Source organism: Diabrotica virgifera, chromosome 2, assembly GCF_917563875.1.
Source record: "Diabrotica virgifera virgifera chromosome 2, PGI_DIABVI_V3a".
NCBI classification, from domain to species: Eukaryota; Metazoa; Arthropoda; class Insecta; order Coleoptera; family Chrysomelidae; genus Diabrotica; species Diabrotica virgifera.
Window position 1 is genome coordinate 35572618 of NC_065444.1, and position 25844 is coordinate 35598461.

The following is a 25844-nucleotide window of genomic DNA, read 5'->3' on the forward strand; positions in this document are numbered from 1 at the left end:
CTGCTATAATCCCAAAGCCGCGTTAGCGGTATAAAACGGGAAACTATTATATTATAATATCGTTGCAACCCGAAACTGCAGCCGTATTATATTCTAGTTCAATCAGGGAGTATAGCAAGCATCTCTACCGGTTTCGGGACTGTTTAGTCCCTTATCAGGAGATACATATGCTCTTCTCTCTAACTGAGCGAGGATAAAACTCCGCGTGCAGTCACAAATGAGTAACGTTTATAAGCCCTATTGCTCTTATTCCGGTAGGTGTGAGTTGACGGAATTAATTAAAAAATAATAAAAATAAGTTAACGAGCAGTAAAATATTTATTTATTTTGGTAACAAAAAGGTGTTTTGCTTAGGTCTCGGAGTGGGTCGATTGTTAGCGAGAGTGCGGCTTGTTCGCATGCTGTGAAGAGACTGAAAAAAAGCCACAGACGCTAATCTGTCTGTGTTTCTACCCTCTGACCAGATGGGCAATAAATTATTTAGATCTGGCGTATAAAAACAGAAACACTTCTGCAGTTTTAAAAACGATTGCATGTCCAAAGTGAGTTGTTGACATAATGGTCTGATATGATAATTAATTTATGGGGAATTCAGTTTGTTACACTGAACACACCAAAAACATATGGTTAGGGATGCATTTCGTTTTGTAAAACCATGTCTTTCTTAGCATCTGGTTTGTATATTAACTGTGACTTTTATATGGCCCATATTATTTCGTTTTGAGAAAAAATTATTAAAATTAAAATTAGCAAAAATAGTAATTAAAGCGTATCGCTATAGTCTTAAGAGACTTTTGATATTATATGATAGGAGAAGAATGAAAATAACCCATCTTCAATTGTCCCAAAGACATGTTTGAGAAATATTTAAAGTTTAAAATTAGCTTTTAATTCTTGGAAAAGTCTAGATATTATTGTATCAAGCTAGCACGCCCAAATTTCCCATATTTTGCATTCGACAATGCTCTTTGAATATTATTTCTGCTATTTAATTTTTCATTTAGAATTTAGAGTGATACAACCATAATGTGTACAGTTTTAAGAGAGTGGTTTGGTTGCACTACAAACGAACTATTTAGACCAGCGCAGCTGTGTAAACAAAGTTCGAATACCCTTGATGATATCCAATTTGCGATAGAAGAACAGAAAGAAGAATATGAGATATGTTTCATTAGTCGTGAGAGGTTAATTATACTTGTAACGCAGAACTGATTAGTTGAGAGTAATTCTCACTCCAAATCTAAATCCTAGCAAATAATAAATTGACTTTATCTATGTATTTGTATACCATAAATTTAGATCCTAATCTCATACATGAAAAATAAAATCGTGTGAGGAAAAGCAGTATGTTGCATTTGTATATTATAAAACATATTGAGTGCAATTTATGAAGATACTTTTAAAAACCTCATTTGTGTGTAAAACTAATAAGCTAACAAGAAAAACCGGCCGGTTTCATATTCTCATTACACGATTTTCCTTTCAAATAAATTAAATAACTTTTCGCACCACTCATTCAACGTCTCATTAAAATTAATAGAATATGATTGATTACTCTCAACCAGACCATCTTTATATCAACTTAATAAACTGAAAAACCAATTAAATAAATACATAATCGCCGTGAATATTTGTAATATCCACGCTTACCGCGACAAATAAAATTTTCGCGACCAATATAGACCCGAATCCTCCTGCACAAACCACATCAACACTGTGAGGGTAATTGGGACCGTGCAAGCTCGGCAAAGCGACACCTGGTTTCTACGCTCAGCAACATTTTTCGCACTTTTAATTATATTAGCCAATTATATTAGTCCTGGTTACTTGATAATTGTCAAGGCCATACATAGTCCAAAAAAATAATAAGAAGAAAAAATAAGATTCAGGTTATGTTATTAAAACGTAAACAATTGTATGTAGTAAATAAAATTAGTTATTAAAATGCAGTACTGCAAGCAAAATACAATTAATTAAATTTACCTTTATATAATAATTGCATATCATATCAATATTGTGGAGCAATATAAAATTTTTCTTCTTCAATGACAGTAGGTATGAAATATACGTCAATTTGACAATTTCAATTGACAATATGAATTATTTAAGAAAGTTGCAATATTTCTCCGCTATTCGCGCACGATCGTTTCTCGTATCCCCTCCAAGTACTTGCACACCGCGAATAATGGGGCACATCCTTATACATGGTTTTTGCCGATTTCGAGTGTGCCTTTGACAGCTTATCTCATGCTGCTATTCGCCGTGTGCAAGTACTTGGAGGGGATACGAGAAACGATTGTGCGCAAATAGCGGAGAAATCTTGCAACTTTCTTAAATAATTCATTGTCAATTGAAATTGTCAAATTGACGTATATTTCATATCTATTGTCAATGAAGAAGAAAAATTATATGTTGCTCCACAATATTGATATGACATGCAATTATTATATAAAAGTAAATTTTATTAATTGTATTTTGTTTGTAGTAGTGCATTTTAATAACTAATTTTATTTACTATATAATTGTTTACCCTTTAATAACATAACCTTAATATTACTTTTTCTTCTTATGATTTTTTTGGGCTATGGTCTTCACAATTGTCCAGCAACCAGGACTAATATAATTGGCCAATATAATTAAAAGTGCTAAAAATGTTGCTGAGCTATGAAACCAGGTGTCGCTTTTCCGAACTTGCACTGTCCCAATATGGAAAATTTTAGAGCAAAAAACATTTCGTAAAAAATAATTTCCATTATAAAGTCTCTATACACTGAGGGGAAATGCAGCGTGACACACAATGGGATCAACAGTGACGAATTTAACGTATTTACTGGAGTCAGACAGGGATGCGTGCTTTCTCTCTTTCTTTTTAACATAGCTGTAGACTATGTTCTCTACAAACTAGACTCCGATACAAGAGGGATACACTGGACGTTAAACACACGCCTAAGGCGATGGTCTCCAATGCACGCTGTACGCAGCCTACGGCTCTTACAACCGAAAATATTCTATCTTACAACCGAAAATAGTTCAAAAAGAGTAATTCTATAACAAATTCAAATTACAGGGTAAATTGAAGTGACCACTGACTTAGCCGATGGTATCCAATAGACGCTGTAGGCTGCGTACAGCGTGTATTGGAGACCACCGCCTAAACGATCTACAATACACCGACTATATCTGCTTCTTAGGATAAAAGGTTCCAAGATGTGACTGACCATTTGGAAACACTTTCCACTAAAGCCAAAATAGGTTTGAAAATCAATATTAATAAAACCAAATCCATGATAGTCCTGTCGCCAGTGGGGGTACAACGGCCTCCTTAATTCAGATGGACTTACCCAAGTTTTTTATGTATTTTGACCCGTAGAACACGAATTTTTTGGGTAACAGTCGATTTGGATGTCGATAAGATTGTTATAAACAAAGAACTTGAGGAATCACGTAACAGCGATTTTTCGCAAAACAAAACATTTTTTTGTATTTTTTGGGTCATTCTAAGCCAAAAATGTTTTGGGTACCGGAAACACTATGTGTTTATGGCTTTGTTTAACAAATAAAAACTTAATTTTTAGCACTGAAAATAATCAAAACCGATAGAATTTGACTTGAATTTTCAAATGCAGTAAGCAGAATTACTATTTTATTTTTTAATCAAAAGTTATTCGGGTTCAAAAATTGCACTTTTTCGATTTTTTTAAAGTTCACCCGCGTTTATCTCGAAAACTATGCATCCTACGAAAAAACTTGTAAGACCATTTTCTGCTGAGAATCACCCAAAGAATACAAAAAAATGTTTTGTTTTGCGAAAAATCGCTGTTACGTGATTCCTCAAGTTCTTTGTTTATAACAATCTTATCGACATCCGGATCGACTGTTACCCAAAAAATTCGTGTTCTACGGGTCAAAATACATAAAAAAATCTTGGGTAAGTCCATCTGAATTAAACAGGCCGTTGTACCCCCCCTGGCGACAGGACTATGAGAATAAATGCAAGAAACAACATACTATTTACTATTACACACAGATTACTTTAACATACAGATTGAAAATGTGAAAATTTTACGTATTTTGGAAGTTTCATATCAGAAAGCGGAGGTACCGAAAACGATATTCGTATGAGGATACGAAAAGCTCAGCGCAAGCTGTTTGGGGGTCTGGCCAATATCCTACAAAGACAAAGATCTGAATATTCTAGTCAAATGTCATGTATTGTCAAATAATTTTTATGGGGAAAATTTAGAGAATTAATTTTATGACAAAGAACACGAGATCGTAAATTTTCATCGCCCTGTATACAGCAAAAATTTGTAAATACATAATATGATTTAGCCGTAAGCAGTGTTTCGTGGAAAGAGGAAATGTTTAGTGGTAAAGATTCTACGAACGGACTTATACAAATTAAACAATGAACTAAAATACGGTCGGATTATAAAGTGAATGTACTCGCGGTTGGAGTAGACAATAGAATGTTTCTAAATGGGTTCCTAGAAAGAAACGACGGTAAACAAATTTGTTTAGTTTTAGAATGGAGGGTTTTTCTAGGATGTCAGAAAAAATTTAATTTTAATATCTCCTGGAAATTTGACAAGACAGAAAATTTGTATACAACACTATTTGTTCTTAAGAGATGAGTAGGGATGTAATGTGTAGAGAGAATGCTTGTGATTGGCGAAGAGATTGATGGAGGAAAAACAGAGTGGTTGAGTCTCAGATTGATGAAGGAAAAATATTTACTGTGTAATTACGATCGGAAGGGAGCAGTCCAGTTTAAAAATTAGTAATTTTGTGTAAAGTGGTGAACTTGGTGGCCGTGTAAGCAGATTCCTGTTGAGACGAAATCGTGATCGAGTCGAGAAGTACAATCTCCTCGTGTCCGAATAGATTCCAGTTTCTGTCTGGAACGAGTAGCCGGTTTGTATCAATTTTGCACAAGATATCGAGCTGAGAGAAAAAATCTTGGAATTATAAAGATTGATATTGTTTGTATCGAGTCGGAGACTAAATAGAGGAGAGATTCCGAGCGACTGCTGTTTTTTTGTTTTGTGAAACAGTTTGGAAGAGAAAGACCGTAGCAGCATCCGAGGAGCACGTGTGGGAGAACCGAGGACAACACAATCCATGAGAAGAAGTAAAGAAGATAAAAAAGGTTAGTCAGATTATTTGTGAAAAGGAGAGAGTTGTTGTATATTACATACCATATTTGTTTTTTGTCAATTTAACAGTTTTACAGCATAATTTATTCATTCATAAATTCATAGAAGAGATAAATAATCTATTTAAAAAAATAAATTAAATATTGTTTTTATATAATAATAAGAACAGTTTATCGAATCATTTAAATGAAAATTTGTTAAAAGAAAAAGGAGATAGTAGAATTTAAGATTATTTTTATTAGATAAGAAATTTTGACAACAGAATAAAGTTTTAGCATACATTTTGAATCTTATATTTAGGGTATAGAATATAAATAAATAATATTTATAAAATTTATATGATTTTGGGTATATTTATTTTCCCTGTTTTGTCCTGGGTGAAGTAAGCAACGAGAAATACTAGAAGTCACAAACTAAAGGTAACACATGAAAATCAATTAGCCCTGAGAATATATTTTATTGGAAAGTTTTATTAAATTTTGGTTTTGTTTCCATGAGTAGCAATTAAAATAATTAATTAATTAATTGAATTAATAAGATGCTGATCAATCTCATAACAGAGAGAAAATACAGAGCATAATAGTATGTTCTAATCTGCTGAGACCTGGAAAGTGACAAAAACCCTTACATACAAACTGCAGCCCTTTATTAAGACATACCTACGAAGAATTTTCGTATTTTCTGGCCTAACATGATCAGAAACGAAGATCTGCTACACTTAACCGAACAAAAGATGGTAAAAGATTAAATAAGGTCCAGAAAGTGGGGTTAGATCGGTCACACACTCGGAACAAATAATAGCTCCAATATAGGGCTTTTCATCGATTGTCATTTGTTTCGAGCTTTTGTCAGGTGTCACATAATATTAGTATATCTACGTCATACGTCCTTGGTTTGTATCATTGGTAATACCAATAACGTATGACGTAGATATATTAATATTAGATGACACATGACAGAAGCTCGAAACAAATGACTGTGAATGAAAAGCCCTATTGCAAAGACTGCCCTAGAGTGGAACCATCAAGAAAAAAGAAAAAGAGGTTGCCCAACACATACTTGAAGAAGAAGAACCATGGACGAGATAAAATGTCAATGAAAGTCTTGGAATGAGGTGAAGACCTTAGCGCAAAATATGACTCGATGGCGCTTTTTCCCTGAAATTCTATGTTTAGGAGTTCAAGAACCTTATTATATTCTCATTACAGTCGGAAAAATGAAAGAATACCCATGAACGATCACATCAATCACTTATTTTGTATTTGCTGTCTTTCTCTAGAACAAACTTTTTTTATTTATGGAAAAAGATAACAAATACAAAATAAGTGATTGATGTGATCGTTCATGGGTATTCTTTCATTTTTCCGACTGTACATGATTTTCCCTTCAAATAAATTAAATAACTTTTCGCACCAATCGTTCAATGTCTCGTTAAAATTAATGGAAGATGATGGATTACTCTCAAAGAGTCCATCTTGATATCAACTTAACGAACTAAAAAAAACTAATTAAATAAATATGTAATCGCCGTGGATATTTGTAAAATTCATTCCGAAATTGCGTTATAAATCATCCACATTCTTATATATCGATAACTTTGACATCCCATCTTAACTTTCGGCTTGTGATTTTAAATATAGTTACAAAGGAAGCCGATTTCCAGTGCCAGAACATTTTAAAATAACACAATTTGTAAACTACCGCAAAGTGTACCAAACATATTTTCATGCAAAAGCATTCTGGTTCTGGTTAGTATCGGAAGAGTGGCATTCGCTGGAAAATATATATTTACCTCATTATTTAACAGCTTATTTTTAAATAGAGGAATTCCATTAAATAGTTAATGTGTTCGTTTATTCGAATAGTTTAGTCCTTGGATACTTATTCTTCAATATCAATTTCTCAGGATATCGTCTCTGTTATTTTTTTGTTTTGCCCTTTTACTTCTGGTATCCTTAGGATAGTTATAGCTATTAGAATTGAGGGGATTAGATGCTAAGGGGTACAAGTGATAAAATGGTTTAGTTGAGAAAAACGAAGTCAAAGTTAAAGGACCCCGCAGAAACCTTATGGGAAATGGCTCTATGTCAAATGCTCTGAAACTTTGGGTTCTGGTAGACCTTGATGTGTAGAACAAAAGACTCAATGGGCGCGTAGCTCCAAAAAATCATGGTTTTAAGATGTAAGCCTCTGAAGTTATAGGTACTGTGAGGACGTTTGAGTTGGAATAAATTCATTTTCTCGAGAATGGGCGACTCTGGAGATAAATGACAAATCTGGTAGATTTTTATTTTTAAATTATAATTTTTTGGCATATATATCATACTAGTGACGTCATACATCTGGGCGTATGACGCAATCGATGATTTTTTTAAATAAGAATAGGGGTCGTATGATAGCTCATTTGAAAGGTTATTCAATTCTCTATTCACTAATATAAACATTAACATAATTATTTATACAGGTTGCCGAAACATTTTTTTAATTAAATTAATTGAGACAAAAAGAAGAATGCACATAATTTATTTAATTCGAAATACATTTTACTGTTGTCCAAAACGGAAAAAATGTTTATTTGATAAATAAATATTGTTTTTCGCTTAAATTCAATATTAAAGCTGCCACCCAGCTGCCTATTAGCAATATGAACATTTAGTTTAAGCGAAAAGCAATTTTTATTTTTTAAATTAACATTATTTTCTATTTTCTGACAGCAGTAAAATGTATTTCGAATTTAATAAATTATATACATTCTTCTTTTTGTCTCAATTAATTTAATTCAAAAAAAATTTTGGACACCTTGTATAAATAATTATGTTAATGTTTGTATTAGTGAATAGAGAATTGTATAACCTTTCAAATGAGCTATCACACGACCCCTATTTTAATTTTAAAAAATCATCGATTGCGTCATCACGCCCAGATGGATGACGTCACTAGTATGATCTATATGCCAAAAAATTATAATTTAAAAATAAAAATCGACCTGACTCGTAATTTATCTCAGAGTAGCCTATTCTCGAGAAAATTAATTTATTCCAACTCAAACGTCCTCACTGTACCTGTAACTTCAGAGGCGTATATATTGAATCCATGATTTTTTGGAGCTACGCGCCCACTGAGTCTTTTGTTCTACACATCAAGGACTACCAGAACCCAAAGTTTCAGAGCATTTGACAAAGAGCCATTTCCCATAAGGTTTCTACGGGGTCCTTTATATAGTAAATTCTACAGCGAATTAATCACTTATGGACTTATTTTGAATTAATTTTATACATTTTATTTATCTAATTGTAAAAGGCACTCTGCTTCAAATTTTGCACTTGTTTCTTTTTGCCACTTAAGTACCTTACAAATTTCTTAAAGTAAAATAAAAGAAAAATTGCGTAAAAATTAAACGTTTTTAATTATGAAAAATTACTTGGTACATTTTGTGATATTATTTCACTTATTTTGAATATCTCACAATAAAACACTGAAAAACGTTTGTTTTTCTATACTTCCACAAAATTTATTACAACTATGTTATTACTACAGCTGTTTCGGCAAAGTGCCTTTCTCAAGTGATATATTTTACAATGTGTTTGCCTTTTTAAGTCTTTAACTGAAGAGGTTGAGGAGTGGGGAGCTGTTTGTCTCGAGTTGGTCATTCAGAATTATATCTGTATTTTTCAATTTATTAATTTCCATTGATTCTAAAAGTGATAGCTTAAGGCCTTTATTTTGAATATGTAGAATTTGAAACTTTTCTATTGTTGAAAGCCCTTTTGTGTTCTGCTATCCGTTTGTCAAAAGTTCTGCCAGTTTGACCGATGTAAGTTTTCGGACAGTCACCACAAGTTAGTTTATACACACCACTCTGTAGTTGCTTTCTCTTTCGGCTTTTATTGTTTTTAATATGTTTGCTTAAGTTGTTGTTAGTTCTGAAAGCTGGTGTTATTCCTTTCTTTTTTATGTATCTGGCTATTTTCGAATCCATCAATTATTTTGAATACTTTTTTAAGAGCTTGATTTGCAAAGATGCTAAAAGATTCACTAAAAATAATATCCAGCACCTTACAGGCAAAGGGAATACAAGTGTAGTTTAGTTATACCTGTTTGCCACAAACTCTTTTTAAATATTTTGTAAGCGGTCAAACTAGAACCTGCGATATGTCGCCACCAGTAGTTTAATTCACGTGTATCTCTTTGCCACTAAACTTTTAGTAATATACAATGGTAATATCTAGTATTATTTTGTGCAATTAACTCAGTTTAGAATATATTGTCCAGGAACCGAAGCATTTCACCTCGCAATTTTTACAGAATGGATCGATTTGCTTGAAAATTTGAGAATAAGTAGTGGATAGTTCAAGGATCAAAATCTATATGATGCCGTAAGGCGCTTTTACCATGGGGTCGGTTGCCACCCCATCTTAGGGGTGGAAATTTTTTATTATATTTTGACTGCAAAAGTTGATAAAAACGTTCACTCTAAGAAAAAAATGTTCTATACATTTTTTTGATAAAATTAATACTTTTCGATTTATTCGCTATCGAAGTGTTAGTTTTATATAGAAAAAATCAATGTTTTTCGATATATACTCATTTACCATTCACTCAATTTTTGCCGTAGAAAAAATTTTTTCGAACCAAGTTCTTGGGAATTAAATAACCTACAATTTCATATAAAAAAATTTTTTCGTATATTTGATGCTAATCTTTCTATTTTGAAGAAAATTGCATTTTTTACTAAACTACAAAAAGTCGTTATTCGCTTTTAACTCTAGTTTTTTAAAAACTAATCATTCTAAGCCAGTCAAACTTTTAAAACCTATTAATAATTATATAAACAAAGAAGAATTAATAAGGCCAATGACTAAAAGCAAAGCTAACTTACATTATTATGCTTCCAATTTTGGATTTCTTTTTTTTTTGAAAAAATATATTGATGTTTTTACCGTAACCTTTTTAATTTTTATCTTAGAAAGTTTGTTAAAAAATAATTTTGTAGGTTTTTACAAGATCTATAAGACCATTAATACCAAATCCTTTTAAAATCCTAAGTCGCAAAAAGTGGTGACCTTGAAAGGGTTGGTAAAGGTGATTTGTGCATGTTATTACAAGTTTTAATTGTCAATAGGTCGCTCAATTTTTACCGTAGAGAAAATTTTTGCAAACCAAGTTCTTGGGAATCAAATAAGCTACAATTTTATATTTAAATATTTTTTTGTATCTTTGATGATAATCTTTCTATTCTGAAGAAAAGGGAATTTTTTACCAAACTTCAAAAATTCGATATTTGCTTTTGACTCCATTTTTTTAAAAACTAATCATTCTAAACCAGTTAAACTGCTAGAACCTATTAATAATATATAAGTAAAGAAGACGAAATAAGGTCAATGACTAATTTTAATCAGGGTGGTGATTAGGGGTTTGCTCTCGATCACTTTTTCGCTGAAAAATATAGGGTCTGACATTCTTTTCATTATAAGCCACCTAATTTTTGAGCTAAAGACTTTTTTTTATTTCTGAAGATAGATATTTTTAAATACTTCAAATTAGTTTAAACAAGTGATCCTCGAAAAATGCATAGTTTTCCCGTCTTTTGACTTTGAAACTACAATATTTAGCATTTGCCGAAGAAGACCTAACATATAATAAAGTATAGCTCGATTACTATTGGTCTTAAAGAAAATTTAAAAAAACGGTTTTGTTGATTTTTTCAAAAGGTATATTTTTGTTAAGTGAAGTTGTTTTGATAAAACAAAAACTTTTTGAGTTATTTGCAGAAAACATTAAAAACATTAATTTTTTTAATATAAAACTAACACTTTCGATAGCGAATAAATAGAAAACTATTAATTTTATCAAAAAAATGTATAGAACATTTTTTGCTTAGAATGAATGTTTTTACCAACTTTTGCGGTCAAAATATAATAAAAAAATTTCACCCCCGACATGGGGTGGCAACCACCCCCATGGTAAAAGCGCCTTTTGGCATCATATAGATTTTGATCCTTGGATTATCCACTACTTATTCTCAAATTTTCAAGCAAATCGATCCATTCTGTAAAAATTGCGAGGTTTTGTCCTATTTTAAGCTTCATTACTTAGACTATACCCCTTAGGGCCAATTTCTCATATAGAGTTCAAGTCCAGTTTAACCTGAACTTTTAGTGAACGTCAGTTTAAAGTCAAAATCGTCTTTCTCAATTCACGTTCAACCGATGGCAGTTTAAACTACGTTCTACTTGAATGATGGAATTCGGCCTTTCAAAGATTTCAGTACCCAGTTCAGATGATTTCGTGGATTACGCATGCGTTGTATTAACACGAAACGCTGTCATAATATAAATATAACCTATTTTATTATATTAAGCCTAACGATAAACGATAACATTATTTTTGTTTTTATTACATTTATTTATAATTATTAAAATGACTATTTGACTATAAATACTTAAATTTAACTTTATTCAAAAACAGCATAAAAAAGGTAGTACAAAATGGCGATAGTTTTTTACCTTTTGCCATCTATTGGCATTTCTCGACAGCTGTAGAACGTGCACTAACAATGAGAAATGCATTCCAAGCAAAACCGAAGTTCACCGGTGAACCTCGGTCAACTGAACCATAGATTAACGCAGGTACATATGAGAAATCGACCCTTAGCAGCTAATCCCCTAATTTAAATAAGGGGTGGATTCGGCCGTTACTGGATTGAAGCAGTTTATCGAAAAATAAAACAATGAAAACTTTAGTTTTCTGCACTTCCAATTACAATTTAATTTCATTCCCTCTGATTCGGTACAGGGTCTTTCTCAAGTGCTGTGTTTTTATTATGCTCGTCTTCAACTGAATAAGTTGAGGAGTGGAGAGCTGTTTGTCTTAAATAAGTCATTCAGAATACGTACGTAGAATCTGTTTTTTCTATTATTGAAAACCCTTTTGTGTTCTGCTATACGTTTGTTAAAGGTTCTACCAGTTTGACCTATGTAAGTTTTTAGGCAGTCACTACATGCAAGTTTGTTCTGAGCTACTATGTTATAACAGGCTCTTACTATGCGCAACTAATACTAAAATTGCGTAAGGTCATAAAAAATAGAAATGTGAGAAAGTTAAGTAAAGGTGTGCTCTCCCATCAGGACAATGTACATCATTCAATATTCGCTTTTTCACTGCTGGACATAATTTTCCATATATTTCGATCTTGTGCCTCTTCATCTAGATCATCAGTACCCAAGTCCTTGGTTGCAATTTCTGCCATTCGCGATGCAGGTTTCGAAATTGTAGAACACCCCCTCCCCCTACCCTATTCCTCCAGATTTGGCCCCGAGTAATTACAGGCTGTTCCCAAACTGAACCAAGACCTTAGGGGAAAACATTTTCGATCAAGGATGACATGATGTGTGTCGTAAATGGGTAGTATGATACAGTCGAAGCAAATTTCATCCAGGCCGCTATCGAAATGTTGGAGCTATGATGAATTTTACCGGAAGTGACAAAGAGCTAGGGATGGGAAAAACCTACCGGTTTAAACCTAAAACCGGTTTTTTTACTTCGCAATAACCGGTTTTACCGGTTGTTTTTTGTCCCGGTTATAACCGGTTGTTTCTTTTTAAAGTAAAAACCGGTTATTAGGTTTTTACGGTGATTAGGATTAGGTTAGGAATTATTTCGGATCCCAATCATAATTATTATTCTCAAGTAATTATTCCAAACAAAACCATAATTCAAATTTTATTTTATTTTATAAAATACAGAAGCAAACTGAAAATGCAATCTCACATCAGCCAGAAACAATTATTAAGTTTTATCATAATATTTCCTTGAAAAGGTATTTGTAATTATAATATTTACATAAGAAGTGATCTGGTTGAATTAGACGCAAACATCATCTATTTTTCACATTTAACTCTTGACATTGAAAGTGGGTGAATGATTTTTTCTGATTACCAAAAATAGTGCTCTGACTATGAATATCGAATTACTGATTACGAATACGAATCTCCAAGAATTTCTCTACGTTTTCCAAACGATACACTCATACAGGAAGTATTAAATGAGTTAAAATGTAACTATTCTAAAATATACAAACGTGTTAAAAGTAATACATGTTCTTTCGATAGTACTAATTTTAATCATATTGATATCGAGTCGAATGGAATATCGCAAACTAAAGTATATTGTAAATGTAACTTTGTAACCTATTGGATTAAAAAACCGAAAACCGGTTTTTCCAAAAACCGGTTTTTTTGGCAGGTTATAACCGCTAGGTCATACCGTAAGCAAAAAAAAACCGGTATAACCGAAAACCGGTGTTTTGTCAAAAACAGCCATCCCTACAAAGAGCTGTCAGTATTTTAGACGTTTATATAGATCAACTACGTGGAATGTAAATTTTAACATTTTAAATTCAATTATTCTCAGAAATAAGTCTAGTATGTTGTGTTCTGCTAAAACATCCTGTAGTATAATGGCATTCATTTAAACATATTCTTTATATTCTTGTCATTTTAATATTATGTGAATCTAATAATTAAGAATTATGTAAAGTACTTACAAAGGAAATTATAGCGGCTAATAATAAAATCTTGACTAGAAGATCATCAAACTGTTCTAAAACTAATTGCCATATGGATTTTCCTGAAAGAAAAAAAAATAAAAATTACTATTTGGAATCTGAATATATATCTGGATATTTATAATCTGAACAACGTGTTTTGGTAATGTTACATTTTCAGTATTGAAATCGACTTCAAATAGAAAGTTTGTTATATTGATTAAAAAATAAGTGTGTATGTCTGAAAACAGTTGCTATTTTGTTATCTGTGATATTTGTTTTATTACAAGTGATATCCCAGAGTTATTATTTCAGATTACGCAGTTATAAAAACGGTACGCAAATACAATAACTGACAAAATTGGATATTTCTGTTAAAAACGTATTGTAATTTGAAGAAAATCAAATTATGTTTCACAAATTGACTTCCATGCAGTTTATAACTCCATGAATATTAAAAGTGCCTTGAAAAACAGGACACTAAGTGTACAATACCGTGAACACAATATTTTAAATAAAATTTAACGTGAAGTAAAACACTCCCTGGTGTAATTGGTATATTTTAATAAAAATTTAAAATTTTTAAAAATCCAAAAGGATTACGTTCAAAACGTTTTCAGACATCAGTCCATCATCAGTGAAGCAAAATAGCCACAATGCCAAACACTGGTTAAGTTATAATATGTTCCAACTACATAGTAAAAAGTATAAAATAGTTTGGCTTAAAGTGGATGCCAATGGATTACTTCCAGCAACATGATGCTCTACTGCTTTATGTTAAAATATTTTTTTGTTATTAGGTCTTCATTGAGCTACGTTTAGTCTGTCAAATGACATGAATGCAGTACTTTTTATTTTAGAAATTCCCAAAAAAGTATATGAATTTTGTACTTTTACACTAGGATAGCCGCTTAACTAAACTACATATAAGGAGACGGAACAAGGTCAAAGCATATTTTCAAAAGAATTCGTTTATTCCATGAGTTCAAACGACGTTCATTAAAGGGGCCTATGAGAATAACTACACTTTACCTGCACTTGACCTACGTTCCTGTGCAATCGTGTTCTCTGTATAAACTGTTTGAAGTAAAAGAATTGCTTTGGTACATTTTAAAAATACGGTTGACATAAAGAATTTCCGACACGTTCAAACTACGCCAGTTACGGTGCTTCTGTATGCATTTGCATTTCCTGATTCTAAACATTTTGCTACTGTAAGATTAACACATAAATGTAATATGCATTTTAGGGTAATGGATCCAAATATGAGACCCTTTTTTTAAAACTCTTGGTAATCGTAAAGTTTATGGATTGAAGAAGTCTTAAATTAGATACATGTCAGATAATTATGCTATTATGGCAACAGGTTCAAAATTAATTTTAAACTAATATTTTTTTACCAATAAATTAATTTTTTTAAATGTCAAAATTTCCAACTTAAAAAAAGGTGTCTTAATATGAGACCATGCGGTATCCTAATATGAGACACGACGTTATATACAGTGGGTGATCATATTATTAGAGCCACCTCAGAAAATTTTAGTTTTGTTTAATAATGGTATGTAAGTTTTTTCTTTATACGGCCCATGTTGCCTTTGAAACATTAGAAATGGATGCTATGTTTCTGTTGGAGTGATTAGTATTGAATATTAAAGTTTTTATTTCTGCTATTTTCTTTGGTGAGATGTCTTTGGATTTCCCATGATGTTCTTTCTAGTACCACTAGTGTAACGAACGCGCAATTTTTACTAAATTCACAAAAAATAGTATAGGCCTGTCAGAATATCACTAGAGAGCAATGGAAACTCACAAAGTTTATTATAACTCTAAACACCAAGAATATAAAATAATAGGCACACGAGTTGCAAGCTAGGCTGGGCAGCACTGACAAACAATGGCATCTGAGTCACGCATTGCCACACATGCGTGTTGCCACCATTGTCAGACTATTTATTGCACTTTCCTAAGGTGTAACAAAACATCCAAATGGAAACAAATCCATTAATATATATAGACAGCTCAAATATATACCCTTCCTCTAAAACATTGAATTTTACTAGGTGGCTCTAATAATATGATCACCCACTGTAGGTTAAACAGGTGATACAAATTATTTTAACGCATTGTTCTGGATATAAACTGTATTACATGCTATAGACATGATTATATTGTTCTAAGCTGTTTCTTTGTGGCATATTATGCAATTTTTTTTTTTTTTTTTAATAAACCACAATTTAAGTTAAAAATAAAAATTGGAAGTCTAAACGTCAATAAGTTTCATTTTTAACTTAAATTATTTCCCAATAAAATAGTAAAAAGACATGATGCTATACTCAAAACATTACAGTACCCTAATATGAAATATCTCATATTAGGCACACTTGAGGGTCTCATATTAGGAGCAACCATATGTGAACTTTTTAGTCCGTATTTTGAGTTTAGGATTGGTTTTTGCGCCACTATAATTGCATGTTTCTGTAACCAATTTAAGTAGCTATCAATTAATTAACTCACCAGGCTGCAGCACTTCCAAGATTCTAGAGACAGGGGTCTCATATTAGGAACGGGCCTCATAATAGGATCCTTAACCCTATAATGTATTTTTTAATGGCATAGACATTAAACATTCAGCCAGTCGCAATCAGATTATCACTAGCTCAGGGAATAAATGTGTAGTGTGTGTGTTGAGTAAAGGTCTTATTACTTAGTAAAGTCGACTTCATTGTCTTTACAAAGAGAGGATTATTGTATTCGACTGTCTGCGGTCCCTCTGGTGAGTATCGATCCCACAAGACAGAAATTATTTTTATTTATTAAATTTTTAAAGAAAAATTTCCCACCCAGACAGGATTCGAACTCACAGCCTATGGTTCCAAAGGTAGGCTTTCTTACGACTGAACCACGAATAAAAATGACAAAACTTCAAACTACACTTGAGAGCAAAATAATCGACTCACTTGCTGAATTGTATACGTTAGAAGTGTCGAATTTCCTAAACCTATTGTCCGATTCGAGTGATTTTTTTAGTAAGTTACAGCCTTATTATTTAAGAAAATCGATGTAATATTATTATTGATAGACAGGTAAAGGTCATTTTATACCGGGTGTAACAATCAAAGGGTGTTTTTTTTTCTAAAACGTACCTAATACTTAACTTTTTTAATATCCAACATAAGCAAATGAGTCAAAAAAGAAAATGTTAATAAAGCCTAAGCCTACAATTGAATTTTAATTAAAAATATTTTTTATATGCTAGAATACTCCACAGGGTGTTCCGAACTTTAAGAAAAAACACAGTATGATTGTTACACCCGGTATAAAATGACCTTTACTGTATCGCAACAACAATAATACATCAATTTTCTTAAATAATAAGGCTATAAACATACTAAAAAATCACTCAAATCGGACAACTTTAGGAAATTCCACGTGTACAATTATTCAGCAAGTGAGTCGATTATTTTGCTCTCAAGTGTAGTATGCTACATAAATATTTTCGGAAAACCAAGATGTGAAAACTTTTATATGCACTGCTTAATTACATTAGCAATTTTCTGATAAATAGCTCTGCTGGACATGGAGGACCGTTTTAGATTTCCGTATTTTCTTAAATTTCGCTTTTTACAACGAAAAGTTGTAAAAAAAGTTAGATTACGTAAATACTTGATTGTGTCAACGACAAAGCCCCCCCCCCCTTCAATGCTTTCTTCTTAGCGTGTCCTCTTCATTTCTGAATGTCTGAAACAATTCTGACAAATCTTTCTCTATACCGTGCGGGGCTCAATACGGATTGAGCCTGGATATATCCTAGCCTAAGAATACCTGGATCTCTGCTTCCTTTAATTCTCTATCTACAACCTCCAGAGCTCATAATGTCTTTGATATTATGAGCTCAATTTTGTTGTACTATAGCGTGCTCTCTCTAGTCTCTCGGCTAGATGTAAGGATTTCCCCACCAGAGTCTTCACTTGGTCTGCCCATCGTATTGAAGATTTTGTTACCTTTCCTTCTACTATCAATATTCGATTCGAAATTCGCCACTTGTTTCTTAGTTGGTTGAAAGTCTTCTCTACTTCTGCTCGTAAAATGATTGCTCCTGCCTCTCTGATTGCTGATTGTTTCTTGTGTCCTGAAAACTGTCTTTGTATAATTTTGAGCAGTAATTTTTGGGCAGACTCTCTTAAATGCTGCCAAAAATCTTTATAAAACTCCACCTCAGAAATAAAAGTTGAAAAGAAACTGCCCAGTGATGTTGCACATTTTTTCCTGGTTTCCCCAGTATTCCCATGTGTATACAGTACTGCCTCATATGTAACTGCCGCTCTTTTGTTGTATCGGTATTTAAAATTATATTTACTGAGAACTAATATTCCAAATTTATTCTTCTACCTGTTTGGATGTTATGTAAGGAAATGTGAGTGATACATTTCCTGAATTTTGGCCAATTATCAAAAAATTCTTAGATTACTCAAAAAATATTTGCAAAAAAAATTTAGCGTGCATCTGCCAAATCTATTCTATAAATAAGCGGTGTATTTAAAGTTTTACAGGTTTTTAAATGTTTATCGTAAAAATTCCCATGATTTTATTGTGTAACAAACACTTCAGCTTGGTTTAATTGATGGTTATGAATTGTTATAGTGTGTGTCGGGATTTTTATTTTTACCCGACTTTATAGTGTGGGATGGATTTAACAGTGATTCCGTATTTATGAACTTTTTATGTGAGGTTATAATTTGTATATTTTTAAAAACATTTTTTTACGAGACGCCCACAATAAAGAGCAGATATGAGAAACAATCATATTATCAGGATCTATTATAGAATTTCATACATAAAAGAGCTATTTGAAGACTACGAAAGAAAAGAGACAATAGAACCAAGAGGTAGAACTGGACCTACAAATACCAAAGGGCAAATTGAAAAATAAAAAATAAAGCCATGAGACCGGATGAAATATTTACAGACGGCTACAGAAATCTTAACATTACTAACCACATTAATGTACTACATTAATTTACTTAAATAGAACCACATTAATATACCAGTAGAATTTCCAAAAGGCGATTGACAGAGTTCAACATGGTAAACTCATATCATTGAAACACATACAGCTCGATTTCAAGTGTATCAATTTAGTCAAAAATCTATACTACAATCAAACTGCAGTCGTACGGATGGAAGATAGTGAAACAAACCAAGTGGAAATTCAAAGAGGAGTCAGACAGGGATGCGCGCTGTCGCGCAAATATTTAATGTGTACTCCCAACTAATATTTCAGGAGGCACTATGGGAAAGAACCAGTGGTGTCATGGCAACATTAGCAGTGCCGGAACGCAGTGCCGGAACGCACTGCTAATTTTTGTTTACAAAACTTAAATCCTGTATTAATTTTTTTTTCTTTTCTTAACCAGTGTCGGAACGGCGTTCCCGCACCATAACACCACTGGAAAGAACTGAAGGTGTAAGGATTGGAGTGATCATTATTAATAACATAAGATGTGTAGACGATACCGCAATCATGGCAGAGAATATAGACAATTTACAAATTCTCCTAGAAATCGTTAACAGAGAAAGCAAAAAAGATGGGACTAACAATGAATATAAATAAAACCCAATACATGGCGATCTCAAAAAACCCTGTTCACAACATACATCTGACATTGGAGGGTAAACCGCTAGAGAGGGTCGAAAAGTATAAATACCTCGGAGTAATGATAAACTCACAATTAGCTGAAGATGAGGAGATAAAGGTCAGAATAAAAATAGCTCGAAAAGGATTTATAAAATACATGTTTAAAAATAAGAAATTGAGTATGGCCATTAGATTGAGGTTAGTTGAATGTTATGTTTGGTTGCAACTACTCTAAGGGGTAGAAGCTTGGACTCTCAAAAGCCCAATCCGTAAAAAAATTTGAGGCATTCGAAATGTGGCTATATAGTTGTTTTCTGAAAATTCCTTGGACTGCAAAAGTCTCAAATGAACACAAGTGTTAAGATGAATTGGACATGGCAGGAAGCTTATGAACACAATTAAAATAAGAAAGACATCGTATATGGGCCACATACTTCGAAACGATAAATTCTGCTAGACGTCATCATGCAAGGAAGAGTAGAGGGGGGAAAGCTTAGTAAGAGAGAAGAAATATTGGCTGAGGAATATCAGAGATTGGACTAACCTCAGTGTTGAACACGTTGCAAAAGATAGAGAAGCGTTTAAAGAAGTGACCGCCAACCTTCGTTAGAAGACGGCACAAGAAGAATTATTCAATGAAATTTACTATATCCGGGAAATTTCGAAAGAATGGTTAATATCTGAGTCCAATACCCAAGAAACTCAACGCCATGAAATGTGAAGAATATACAGTATGGTGCAAATGTCTGGAATAAATTCGATATTTCGTAAACCCGTGACTTTAAGGAAAAATCCCGAAACAGGTCGATTTTTATTTTTAAATTACGATATTTTGGCATATACACTCCTGGCCAAAAAATCGGGACACCTTAAAAATGGGTCATTTTTGATGTCTCGAATGTCCTAAAATTGTTTTCCGATTTTAGTGATTTTTTGAATATGTTATGGGCTTATTCTCTAAGAATATGGATGTAGTAATATTGTTGCTGAACAGGTAAATGTCATTGTATACCGAGTGTAACAATAATACTGTGTTTTTTCCTGAAAGTTCGTAACACCCCGTGGAATATTCTAGCATTAAAAAAAATATTGAAATTAAAACTCAATTGTAGCCTTAGCCTTTCATAACATTCTGCTTTTTGCCTCATTCATTTATGTTGGATAAGGAAAAAGTTAGGTACTTTGACAACTAGCCATATTCTTCATCAATACAGGGTGTTTCTAAATGAGTGCGACAAACTTTAAGGGGTAATTCTGCATGAAAAATAATGACCGTTTGATTTATAAACATATGTCTGCAAATGGTTCGTTTCCGAGATAGAGGATGTTGAATTTTTTCTTACACACTGACGATTTATTTATTGCTCTAAAACCGGTTGGGATATGCAAATGAAATTTGGTGTGTTTTAGGAGGCAGTTATTGCGCATTTCTTGACATACAATTATGTATTTTATATTCACCATTGGCGTGCATACGGGTCATATTACCTGGTCGTATTACCTGTATGCACCCCAATGATGAATATCAAATTTTTAGTTGTATGTCAAAAAATGTGAAATAACTACCTCTTAAAACCTACCAAATTTCATTTGCATATATCAACCGGTTTTAGAGTAATAAATAAATCGTCAGTTTGTAACAAAAAATTCAACATCCCGTATCTCGGAAACGAAGCATTTGCGGACATATGTTTATAAAGCAAACTGTCATTATTTTTGCATGCAGAATGAACCCTTAAAGTTGGTCGCATTTATTTAGAAACACCCTGTATTGATGAAGAACATGGCTAGTCGTCAAAGTACCTAACTTTTTCATTATCCAACATAAGTGAATGAGTCAAAAAAAAAGAATGTTAAGAAAGGCTAAGGCTACAATTGAGTTTTAATTTCAATATTTTTAAATGCTAGAATATTTTACGGGGTATTACGAACTTTCAGGAAAAAACACAGTATTATTGTTACACCCGGTATACAATGACATTTACCTGTTCAGCAACACTATTACTACATCCATATTCTTAGAGAATAAGGCTACAACATATTAAAAAAATCACTAAAATCGGACAACAGGTTTAGGAGATTCGAGAAATCAAAAATGACCCTTTTTAAGGTGTCCCGATTTTTTTGGCCAGGAGTGTATTTCACACGAGTGACGTCATCCATACGGACGTGATGACGTAATGGATGATTTTTTTTAATGAGACTAGGGGTCGTGTGATAACACATTTGAAAGGATATTCAATTCTGTATTCAGTAATATAAAGATTAAAATCATTGTTTATACAGTGTCCAAAAAAATTTTTTTACATTAATTTAATTGACAAAAAAAGAAGAATATATTTAATTTATTTAATTCAAAATACATTTTACTATTGCCAGAAAACAGAAAAAAAATGTTTATTTGACAAATGAGTATTGTTTTTCGCTTAAACTCAAAGTTCAAACCAGCTCCCGCCAACCACCTGCCTCTTGGAAGTTTAAACATTTAATTTAAGCGAAAAGCAATGCTTACTTTTGTCAAATAAACATTTTTTCTATTTTCTGACGGCAGTAAAATGTACTTTGAATTAAATAAATTACATACATTCTTTTTTTATCAATTAATTTAATTAAAAAAAAATTTTTTGGACACTGTGTATAACCAATTGTGTTAATATTTATATTACTGAATACAGAATTGAATGCCTTTTCAATAAGCTATCACACGACCCCTAGTCTCATTTAAAAAAATCATCGATTACGTAATCACGTCCATATGGATGACGTCACTGGTATGAAATATATGCCAAAATATCGTAAGTTAAACATAAAAATCGACCTGTGTCGGGATTTTTCCTTAAAGTCGCCGGTTTACGAAATATCGAATTTATTCCAGATATTTGCACCATACTGTAGAGTAGAACGATCAGCTTGATGAACCATATTTTAAAGTCTTGCGAGTGATATAGTCATGAACGTATCTACAAAAAACTAGACGATAGAATAACGGGAAACCAACTGTGACTTAAAAAAGACTGACACTAGAGAAACAATATTTACAACAACCACTCATAGTTCAGAGAAATAAGGAAAAAAAATAGCCTGTTGGGGACACAACCCCCTCCAGGCCGAAACCAAATTTTTTGAGTAATATGGACATCTATAATAATAACCTATATATTTCCTGCAGCCGATTTTGATGATATACATAGTTATAAACAAATGAAGATCAAAAAACGGTAAATTTTCGCTTTTTTCGTCTATTACTAAGAAGATAGTCATTTTAAACTGAGAGTAAGAAACTCATAAACGGTATAAAAAACTTCAATATGTCGTTTGCTTAATATGTCTATCCTTATTGGCTGCTTAGAAAATTGCAAAATAAATCATAAATTTTGAGTTTTTATAAATATTTATAACTTATGTAAAAATTAACTTAGAACCTTCTTATTACACGGAATGCTGAGACTTATGGTGCTTAATTCATAACCTAAATTTCGAAGAAATTGGTCAAATAGTTTAAAAGTTATTTAATTTGTTTATCCCAAATTTATTTTTTTTGCAACACTGTAAGTCAGAAAATGATGAAGCTACAGTAATACTTTGGATAGTTTATGGAAGAAGGAAATTTACAGTATTAATTTAATTTAAAAAAAATTACAAAAAATAATTATAAATATTGCAAAATTATTTTGCAAAAACATGTGAATTAAAAAAATGGGGGGGCTAACTTTGTCCCTAATTGTCCTAGGACAGTTGTTTTTCTTTCTAAATGTGTATAAAAATTCAGTCTTTCTAAATATGAAAAAATAATTTTTCTACAGGTAACGGTTAAAAAGTTATTCAAATTGTTTATAAGTAAGCAAAAAATCGACATGTTTTTTCAAAATAATTTTACACTGTTTAAAATTATTTTTTGTCATTTATTTTTAATAATGGTAATAGTATAAATGTTCTTCTTTCATAAACTGTCCGAAGTATGATTGTAGCCTCATAATTTTCTGACTTGTAGTGTTGCAAAAAAAATGAATTTGGGATAAACAAATTAAATAACTTTTAAACTATTTGACCAATTGCTTTGAAATTTAAAATATAATTGAAGTACAAGAAGTATCAGAATTCCGTGTAATAAGAAGGTTCAAGTTAATTTTTACATAAGTTATGAATATTTTTAAAAACTCAAAATTTATGATTTATTTTGCAATTTTCTAAGCAACCAATAAGGATGGACATATCCAGCGAACGCCATATTGAAGTTTTTTATACGATTTATGGGTTTCTTACACTCAAATTTGTTTAAAGTGCTTAACTTTTTGGTAATAGACGAAAAAAGCGAAAATTTAGCGTTTTTGATCTTTATTTGTTTATAACTATGTATATCATCAAAATCGGCTGCAGGAAACATATAGGTTAATAATATAGATGTCCATACTACTCAAAAAATTTGGTTTCGGCCTGGAGGTGGATGTGTCACGAGAAAAATCTTATTTCTCTGGACTATCATAGAAAGTTGTCCAGATGTAAAATGTGACATATCAACTTTTCCCAAAAACGGTCTTTTTTGATTACTTGCCCAGACTATATTATGGAGTTAAGGGGCTATCCTAGTGTAAAAGTACGAAAGTCATATAGTTTTTTGGGAATTTCTAAAATAAAAAGTACTGTACCAATTGTTTTGAAAATTTGCATGAGCATTTATTATAAAAAGAACTACATGTAAAACAAGTTGCATAAAAAATATTGACAATTAAACGATTTATGCGCCATCTACTGGCACCATGATAATAAAAACATAGCTCCACTGCTGCAGTGATTGGGACTAATAGAGATCCTGAAACATAAAATTTCAAAGTTATTATTGAAATATAAGCTATTTTCTATACCATCAACTAGGGGTTTTTTGATCGGATAAAAAATGTCAATTTGGTGGTTTTTGAAACTGAAAATGTTTTAGTTAATTTAAAAAAAAATTCAACAATTCGTCATTTTTCCAAATTTTAATATTTTTCAAAAATCCTAGTTGATGGTATAGGAAATAACTCATATTTCAATAATTACTTTGAAATTTTATGTTTCAGGATCTCTATTAGTCGCAATCACTGCAGCAGTGGGCCATGTTTGAATTTTCACGGTGCCAGTAGATGGCGCATAAATCGTTTAATTTTCAATATTTTTTTATGAAAATTGTTTTGCATGTACTTATTTTTATAATAAATGCTCATGCAAATTTAAAAAATAATTGGTACAGTATTTTTTATTTTAGAAATTCCCAAAAAAAGTATATGAATTTCGTACTTTTACACTAGGATAGCCCCTTAAACTTGAGGCTAGTGTCTTCAATGTTACATAATTGTTGCCTAGGAAACGTTTGTTGAAGTGGAACAGAAACAAATTGAATAAGTAAGTAGGTATAGATTCGACCGTTACTTGATGGGAGTCAGCTTTTTCGGCACAGCGCCTTTCTCAAGTGATGATTGAAAACAACAGTTTTCAGTGTTTTATTGTTAGATATCATGTTGAATACATTCTGTGTAATGGAATTATGTAAGCTTTTATGAAATAAATAATTCACGGCCATCAATGCTTTCAATTCTGATTATATACCAATATTCGAATAATGAAATAGTTCGATAGACTCAATCATTCCTTGGAAACAATATATTCACCATTATAAATGTAGGATATCTGTTTCAACCAGATGAAATGTATATATTTACCCTTGGCCTAATTTCGTCTAAAAGACCTTATCGCTGTCAACTCTAACAAGAGTTCTCTCTAAGAGACGAAGGTTCGATTGAATGATCAATGTCGGAAAATCGGGGAAAATCTGATATAACCAACGAGTTCGCTGCAAAACAAACAACAAAGAATGAAAATGAACTTGTGACGCCCACCACCAAGTAATTATTGTTGTAGATCGAGCGGTTGAAAGTGGCGGAGCGGAAGAATTACATCGGAAAATCGGAAAAACACAGCGAGGTGGTGGCAGGTAAATTCAGTAAAAAAACTTGAGAATTATCGAATGGAACTTAACACAAATGCTCATTAAAAAGTAACTCTTTAAAATATATATAATATATTTCCCTTAGCCTCATCCGTATTAAATGTGTATACAGGGTGTTAGTAAATAAGTATGAACAACTTTAAGGGATAATTCTACATGAAAAAATAATGGCAGCTTGCTCTATAAACGTATGTCCGCAAATGCTTTGTTTCCGAGATACAGGGTGTTGAAATTTTTATTTCAAACTGCCAATTTTTTTATTGCTCTAAGACCGTTTGAGATATGAAAAGTACATTTGGTGGGTTTCAAGAGGTAGTTATTGCGCATTTGTTGGCAAACAAATAACAATTTTATATTCATCATTGGCGCGCCTACAGGTAATGGTCTGAATTTTTTTTAAAGAAAAAAAAAATGGTACGCCACTGAGATGTTTCAAATTAAAAATTATTTTTGTATTCCACGTTTAATTTATGAAAAAGAACCTTTTTTGTTTTTTTTTTCCTATGGTGCACCGTTTTTATGCGA

The 25844-nt window shown here is 32.1% G+C and overlaps 1 protein-coding gene across 3 annotated transcripts in view; it reads right to left on the reverse strand.

Moving 5' to 3' along the window:
• The window catches only part of LOC126879491 (calcium-transporting ATPase sarcoplasmic/endoplasmic reticulum type), a 164630-nt gene that overhangs the window by 46091 nt on the left and 92695 nt on the right, over positions 1–25844 (reverse strand). For all 3 annotated transcript variants that reach the window (XM_050642532.1, XM_050642533.1, XM_050642531.1), the window contains exon 4: positions 13702–13784. In XM_050642532.1, coding sequence (XP_050498489.1) covers positions 13702–13784 — 83 coding nt within the window. The remainder of the gene's footprint in view (positions 1–13701; positions 13785–25844) is intronic.